Source organism: Sinocyclocheilus rhinocerous, unplaced genomic scaffold, assembly GCF_001515625.1.
Source record: "Sinocyclocheilus rhinocerous isolate Xijiao unplaced genomic scaffold, SAMN03320098_v1.1 scaffold887, whole genome shotgun sequence".
Taxonomy (NCBI): domain Eukaryota; kingdom Metazoa; phylum Chordata; class Actinopteri; order Cypriniformes; family Cyprinidae; genus Sinocyclocheilus; species Sinocyclocheilus rhinocerous.
The window spans coordinates 441,329-449,894 of record NW_015634028.1 but is presented as its reverse complement, the minus strand read 5'-3'; the positions used below and the strand labels follow the sequence as shown (position 1 = coordinate 449,894).

General features: G+C 36.6%; 1 protein-coding gene across 1 annotated transcript in view; it reads left to right on the top strand.

Moving 5' to 3' along the window:
- Nucleotides 1-8,566, top strand: part of myo3b (myosin IIIB) — a 157,112-nt gene that overhangs the window by 59,012 nt on the left and 89,534 nt on the right. Inside the window, exons 16-25 of the mRNA XM_016559089.1 lie at nucleotides 78-161; nucleotides 383-585; nucleotides 663-761; nucleotides 888-1,002; nucleotides 1,093-1,219; nucleotides 2,608-2,818; nucleotides 4,302-4,449; nucleotides 5,243-5,396; nucleotides 5,584-5,672; nucleotides 6,132-6,261. Coding sequence (XP_016414575.1) covers nucleotides 78-161; nucleotides 383-585; nucleotides 663-761; nucleotides 888-1,002; nucleotides 1,093-1,219; nucleotides 2,608-2,818; nucleotides 4,302-4,449; nucleotides 5,243-5,396; nucleotides 5,584-5,672; nucleotides 6,132-6,261 — 1,360 coding nt within the window. The remainder of the gene's footprint in view (nucleotides 1-77; nucleotides 162-382; nucleotides 586-662; nucleotides 762-887; nucleotides 1,003-1,092; nucleotides 1,220-2,607; nucleotides 2,819-4,301; nucleotides 4,450-5,242; nucleotides 5,397-5,583; nucleotides 5,673-6,131; nucleotides 6,262-8,566) is intronic.

Here is an 8,566-nt window from a genome sequence, read left to right as displayed (position 1 = left end):
TTTTTTTTTTTTTTTAACCAACATCGTTTCTACCAATGTCAACGACATTTATGTTTTCAATTGTTTTGTCTGTGTAGTGTATAATCATTAGTGGAGAAAGTGGAGCCGGTAAAACTGAGAGTGCCCATCTCATCGTCCAACATCTCACATTTCTGGGAAAAGTTGAGTACTCACATCTTTTATACATTTGCTAACACACTTCATTCATACACTACTGTATGTGCTCTAAATAAATGCTTCAGTAAGCAATCGTTTATGTGTTTTATTATGAGATTCCTGATCATTTTCCCTCTAGTGACGTAATCATCCGTGGCTGTAAGATTTGCAGATTAAAAATCTGGGTCACACTCTTCAAACATCATCTGCTGTTTTCTATTTCAAGGCTAATAATCGAACACTTCGTGAGAAGATTCTTCAGGTGAACCCCCTGGTGGAGGCGTTTGGGAATGCGTGCACGGCCATTAACGATAACTCCAGCCGCTTCGGAAAGTACCTGGAGATGAAGTTCACACCTACAGGGGCCGTGATGGGTGCTAAGATCTCTGAGTATCTTCTGGAGAAATCAAGAGTCATCAAACAGGCTACGTGAGAAAACTTTGTGCCTAGATCTGTGGCCATTTTTAACATTAATCACTATTTACAGCTTATATTTTCTTTTGCAGGGGCGAGAAAAACTTCCACATATTTTACTACATCTATGCTGGTCTTTACCACCAAGGCAACCTCAAGAAATACAGGTTACCCAACAAAACTGCCCCCAGGTTTGTGTTTATATGCAGTGAAACAGACTCAGTGCTTATAAAGACGTGTGATTCTGACTCCAGATTATGTATCTACAGTGTCACTGACAGAGATCAGAGATTCATGTTACTTTTCTGGTCTTTCAGATACATTGATTGTATTAATGGTAAAGTAATGCAGGACATAGTCTCTAGCAAACTCTACGAGGAGCAATTTGATGCCATTCAGGACTGTTTCCGTATCATAGGATTTACTGAAGAGGTACAGCTGAAATTCGAATTTAAATCATATGCAATTATTAAAGGGATTGTTGAGTTCACCCCCAATAATTTATATGTTTTTCATATACAGGAAGTGAATTCTGTGTACAGAATTCTATCAGGCATTTTAAACACAGGAAATATTGAGTTCACATCCACCAGCTCCCAACATCAGAGCGACAAGAGTGAGGTGCCCGACTCTGAGGCCTTAGACAATGGTAAGAGCCTGTAATAGCTGTAAATATTATATAATATATCATAATACAATAAACACTCTACTGTAGGCATTCTTCTGTAACCCTACATAAAGTAGGACACATACAGATCTCTGCTGTATAATCGCTCGGTCATGTTTTATTTATTTATTTATTGACTAGTTAGTTAGTTAGGATGGTAGTTGGTTAGGTAGTTAGTTTGTTGCCACTTGTCCATTCCCAGTATAATTAACCTGAATACAGAGAATATTAGAAACACTCTGAATCTTCTCTGAATACAAATATCCGAGAGCTACAGGTTACTTTGTTGTCCGACGTGGCCTTAAAGGGATAGTTCACCCAAAAATGAAAATGTGATGTTTATCTGCTTACCCCCAGGGCATCCAAGATGTAGGTGACTATGTTTCTTCAGTAGAACACAAATTATGATTTTTAACTCCAGCCGTTGCAGTCTATCAGTCGTATAATGCATGGCAATGGTAACAAAATCTATGAGAGTAAAAAAAACATGCACAGACAAATACAAATTAAACCCTGCGGCTCGTGACGACACATTGATGTCCTAAGACACGAAACGATCAGTTTGTGCCAGAAACCGAACAGTATCCGATCGTTTTGTGTCTTTACACATCAATGTATCGTCACGAGCCGCAGGGTTTAATTTGGATTTGTCTGTGCATGTTTTTTTTACTCTCATAGATTTTGTTACCATTGCCATGCATTATACGACTGATAGACTGCAACAGATTAAAAATCATAATTTGTGTTCTACTGAAGAAACAAAGTCACCTACATCTTTGAAGCCCTGGGGGTAAGCAGATAAACATAAAATTTTCATTTTTGGGTGAACTATCCCTTTAAACCCATAACTAGTTAAACCTGGAATATAATATTATGAAATACTGTATATCAAATGTTAGATTACAGTTAAAACAATGCAGAAACTCATGGATTTAGTTGTTTAAAGGCTAATTCACACTGCACTGACAAACACAGACCAACAATCTCAACATTGCAGTACATTACTTCTCTTAGATTCAATGGCCCAATGAACGCAAATTAAACATGTTCACCTGGTGAAAACAAGCACTGACCAATGACAGCAAACGTCGACAGGGGTAACACACTGATCCGACAAAACACGCCTGTTGCCGTTGGTCAGCATCGATAGGTTCAGTGTGAATTATTGATGCTTTTGTATTTGTTTTTTTTTTTAAACCTTTCAAAGATGTTGTACCTTTCATGAATGTTTGTTTCTGGGTTTGCATCTACAGAACCCACATTTTCCTAATGAAATAAATGTGTTAGAAATAAATTGACTTACGAGAGTCTAAAGATGAGAGGTACAGATCCATTCCTGATGTTCTTCTGTCTGTATCTGCTGTGATCAGCGGCCACTCTGCTCAGTATCGGCTCTGAGGAGCTTCAGGAAGCTTTGACCTCCCACTGCGTGGTAACTCGAGGAGAAACCATCATTCGCACCAACACCGTGGACAAGGCCACTGATGTGAGAGACGCCATGTCTAAAGCCCTGTACGGACGCCTCTTCAGCTGGATAGTGAACCGCATCAATGCACTGCTGCAACCTGACACTAACATCTGGTATGATAAATATTACCATTATTATCAGAGGTGCATCATTCAGTCTAAGGTTAAAATATACCCAAGCCTACCATTTTACAAAGCCCTTTTAGCAATTCATTGACACAACTTTTGAACTTAAATTTCAATATGGTCTTAAAGAAATAGTTTCCCCAAAAATGAAAATGCTGTCATCACCCCTGTGAAAAACTTAATGTGCACTTGTAATGTAGTCTACATCAAATCTTAGAAGTATATTTTTTAGAAAACTGTCATGAAAGCACTTTCTTTAACTACACTTAAAGGGACAGGTCATCCAAAAATGAAAGTTTTGTCATCAGTTACTCGCCCCAAACCTGTACGACTTTCTTTCTTCTGTAGAAAACAAACGAAGATATTTTGAAGAATGTTGGTAACCAAACAGTTTCTGGTAGCCATTGACTTCTATTGTAGGAAACAAAAAAATACTATGAAGTCAATGACTACAGCAACTGTTTGGTTAACAGCATTCTTCAAAATACCTTCTTTTATGTTCAGCAGAAATAAATTCATACAAGTTTGATACAACTTGAGAGTAAATGATGACAGAATCTTCATTTTTCCCGAAACCTTTTATTTTGACCTTTTATTTATTTATTACTATCTTCAAGTACCTTTTTTAAAATATACCATTAGAATTTAAAGTACACTACAAGTGCACATTCAATACAATTAAGCACTCTTCCTTTCCACATGTAGGTTTGCTGGTCTCCCAGCCTGGTTTAAACAGGGTTTTTTTTTCAGCTATTCTATATTGTTGAGCTCATCTTTGTTGATTGACTTTTAGTTAATTTAACAGTAACTTCAAGGTAAATTCTAAGCTTTCATCCCAATCTCCCTGAATCTCTCTGTTACGGATGCGTTTACATGCGCGAACATCATCTCCAGCGATGACCTCCAGTCTAACCACCACAAAGCTCAGAATATTAATATCCAAAGCAAAAGAATAAAAGAGCTATAAAAAAGAGGTTTTTATAAATGTTTGATACAGAGTTACATTGAAAAAATAATATGCAGATGATTAAAAAGACTTCAGAGAGAGTAGAAAAGCGGTTCATTGATTCGAGCGAATCCTGTCAGACATCAGCCAAGGGCTTGTCAGAGAAACTCACGTCTTCCACCTCGATGCACACCATCCAAACTCTGCCATTTCCACTCCAATCAGCAGCGCATTCAGCGTTATTGCCACTAATAACCTGTTAGCGGGAGCAGAAGGTGACCCCTGGTCGCTGTCTTGAGGAGTTTGGAGGAGATTGCGACTGACTGAATGTTCAGAGACGAGCGCCCGAGCTCTTCGTAAACTGAAATGACATGCTCACGCAGACCTGTGTTTTTAAAGGTCTTTGTTTTTGTGTTTTCTTGGTTGACAGGTTGTAAAATATTTAGTTGTTTGGGTCATTAGAGTGCTTAAGGCCTTAATGTGTTGTGACGGTCGGATAACGTTTGGCTCTTCGTGTCTTTGAAGTGCGGCGGAGAGTGGAATGAACGTGGGGATTTTGGACATCTTTGGTTTCGAAAACTTCAAGAAGAACTCATTTGAGCAGCTGTGTATCAACATCGCTAATGAACAGATCCAGTTCTACTTCAATCAACACATCTTTGCGCTGGAACAGGTGAGACTTTCTCTGAGTTTAAGCTCGAGTCGATCTTAAACCCACCACTATTTATCTTTGAATGCATCTGCATCGGTTTAAATGGCAATGAAAGAAAATGGACATTTCAAAAAATGGTGAAAAGTGGTATGACCTTTTCTCCCCTTACAGAAAAGTCACATGAGTTTCACATGTACATGTGATTTCGCACATGTGAAATTTCATGTGTGGAAACATGTTAAAATCACATGTGAAACATAAGAACATGTTAAAACCACATGTGAAATGCACATGGGACATGTGTGTTTTTGGAACATTTTTGTGTGAATCCCATGTAAAATCCCATGGGATCACTCATATAAATTACCATGTGAAAAACATGTGATCACATGTGAAAAATGTGTGAAATTCATGTGACTTTTCTGTAAGGGTCCTCAGCAGAAACTCTCTAGATCTGTTGCTTATCAGTCTATCAAGTGGTCTGACTTTTTCTTGTGACTCATGAATTAGATAAATTTATATTAAATGCATTTTTGACCCCCTTTAGTAGGACTTAATTGCATCTTTATATGCAATTTCATCATCATTCTGTTGTCTTTGAATGTGGTTAAAATACTGCTGAATTCTGACAAGCATTTATCATAAACTTATAAATTGTTAAATGATTTAATATTGTATCAAATACATTGTTGATGCAGTCATTCAACTGTGAGGATTCCAGGAAATGTATTTTATTTACAAATGTAGTTTTGATTGTCTTTTAACACATTCTTGGTTACTTAATATCAGTGTGTGTCTGTGTGTGTTTGTTCAGATCGAGTATCAGAGCGAGGGTGTAGATGCCAGTCTGGTGGAATATGAGGACAACAGGCCCATTCTGGACATGTTTCTTCAGAAGCCCATGGGTTTACTGTCTCTGCTGGATGAGGAGAGCCGTTTCCCACAGGCCACCGACCAAACACTCGTCGGTAATGCTTTTGAATGAGTACTTTCATGGTTACATGATGTTTCGCATACACTCTTTTTTAAAGAAAAATGCTAATAGCAAATCAGTTTTAACTGAATAGTGGCATTGCATTTAAATATATATTTATTCTTGAGATGAGAGGTCAGTTTGGTGAGATTGTCCACTCACCTTCAGTGTTTGTTATAAAGATAAGTTTCAGGATAACCTGAGAAACAAGTACTTCTGGACGCCCAAGCGTGTGGAGCTTTGCTTCGGGATCCAGCATTATGCTGGCAAGGTAAATAAAATCTCACTTACCATTTTATTTGCAGTACCTACATTATTATTTAAAATTAGTGCAACTTAATTCACTTTTAGCAAATAATGTGTGACTTAAGCCAGGTGAACTCTGTACGATTTTGTCTGAGACAAATTTTGGAAATCCTAAAAGATTCCTCTGATCCTTAATGACCGTTGCGATCAAATTTGACCTCAGATGAAATTTGTGATGGAAAAACCCTACAGTTGTGCTGCTTGATATTTAGTTAGAAACTGTGATATTTTTTTTCAGGATTCTTTGATGAACAGATAGTTCAAAAGAACTGCGTTTATTCGAAATATATATTTTTTTGTTAAATTGTTTAATAAGTTTAATTGTCTTTCCAGTCACTTTTGATCAATTTAATGCATCACTGCTGAATAAAAGTGTTAATTTCTTAAACAAATAAACATGAAAATGTCTTGTGTTCTCTGTCAGGTGTTGTATAATGTGAGTGGTTTTCTGGAGAAGAACCGGGACACTCTTCCTGCAGACATTGTGGTGGTTTTGAGGACGTCAGAGAACAAACTCCTGCAGCAGCTGTTTTCCAGCCCTCTGACTAAAACAGGTACCAGAATCATTCAACTTTCATCACACAAGCTGTTCAAGTCACGGCTGACTGTCAGGTCAGTTGTGACCCAGAGTTCTCTTGACAAATAATGCGGTGCCACGGAGCATCTAGGAGGCTGGAAAAGAAATGCAGTAATGGTGTTAAAACTGTCCCAATTGCTTGAGATGCTTCACACCCCATTTCCGCCTTCCAGAGGTCACTGGGTCATGTCAGGGCCAATGGGTGAGAGCTACATTCAAATCCCTGATGGTGGATTGTAAAATGTTAAGAGTAGTTGGTGTAAATGTTTGCTGTAAAACATAAAGCAATCATTTGAAAGTGATGTTCACACTTCAGCCCAGACACCTGTTGTAGTAAGAATGATTGTCTTTGTTAGTATGTCTTTTTGCTCCGATGTTAAAGGTCAATCTCAGGTCCACAGAACTGCCGAGAGATCACATTACTGAGAGAATATGCTGAAGTATATTTCCACAAATTTAGGATACAAAAAACAAATAAAAATGTTCTTAAATATGTATGAGCTTTTAGCGTGAACTTAATTAGTATCAAAGTATATAAAAACACTAAGAATGGGTAACAGGATTGTAGATTTAGCCTAAATAAGCTAACCCTAGCTTTGGGGTCAATAAGATTTTTATTTTTTTTTATTAATGCTTTTAATTAGCAAGAATGCATAAAATTTGTCAAAAGTGTTAGTAAAGGCATTTCTAATGTTACAAAAGAAATATTTATAAAATATTCTAATATTTCAAATAAATTCTGTTCTTTTGAACTATTCATCAATGATGCTAAAATAACTCAAACACCAATAATAATAACTCAAAAAAAAAAAAAATCGGTAACACTTTACTTGAAGGGGTGTGCATAAGACTGACATGACACCTTCATAATCATGACATGACACATGTCATGAATATGAAGGAGGTTTTATGCATGTTTATGACAACTGTCATTAAGTGTCATTCGCTCAGTTATGTCATTTTTAATGCAAATATGACATTATTTGACCTAACCCTAACCTAACCCTACCTCTACCTTACCCCCAACCATAGCCCATAACAAAGACATCTCAAACAATGTCATCTTTGCATTAAAAATTACATAACTGAGCGAATGACACTTAATGACAGTTGTCATAAACATGCATAAAAACCTTCATATTCATGACATGTGTCATGTCATGATTATGAAGGTGTCATATCAGTCTTATGCACACCCCTTCAAGTAAAGTGTAACCGAATTTTGTATTTTTGGTTGACCGGTCTCTTTAAGGTTAGGCTACTGCATGACTCATGTGATCATTCATAATTCAGTTAGAAGAGTTAGTCAAATAACAGCTGTGTGTGTGAGGCTCTTAGAGAAGTTTTAGCAGTTGTGTTGACTTCACACATGTCTCCATTACTTTTGTTCTCTTTCAGTTTCACTGGAGCAGATCGCAATTCTCCACAATCGTTTTAAGCAGCTCAGCCAAAACGAGGAAACATTACGGTAATCTGCAAGTGGTTGTTTTGTGTGGGAGATGATTCTGCAGAATTGTTCTTGTCTGAGTGTTGAAACAAAATGACTGTTCAGAATGCCTTTCAAGTATCAAATCAAACCAGTTATGCTGGTACTGACTTTTAGAAAAAATATTGCTGTGCTTTATTTATGTGTCTGCTTAGGTGGTTTGGTTGGTTATACAACATATATTCATACACAAGTATACAAACCATAATGCCTGCCTTTTACCTGTCAAACTTAATTGTGTTCTCATTTAAAGGAGAGATGACCTTAAAACAATCCAAGACCTAGAAAGCAACCCAATTCGGTCCCAGATTATAGAAGCTTTCTTCGATAGTAGGTTTGTGCTTGTTTATATACTGTATATTTTATATGGTTTTAATAGTGACAAGAGTTATGTGATGCTTGAAATTATCCCCTACTGCCTCAGAATTTGAGATTACATTTAAATACTAAGTCACATTTTTAAAGTTTCATTAAACATCACAAATGTCAGTGGCACTGTCTTTATTCAAAATGAATGTGAAACAATACTTTTATAGTAAAGGGAAGTCTTGATGCACTGTGTTGCTTTTTCTTCTTTATATGCTAGCTTTATACAGTATATGAAGAGTTTGGTTCCAAAACGCTATAAATACATTTTGATTAATTTGAGTAAAAATGTGTTTTCTTTACCAAGAAAGTGGCAAGATGAAAACCACTATTTTCTGTTTCAAACTTTCACATAGCGTCTTTAGGTTATAATAACATAAAAAATTCAAATCCAGATTTTGATTTTCAAAGATTTATTATAAAATTTTAT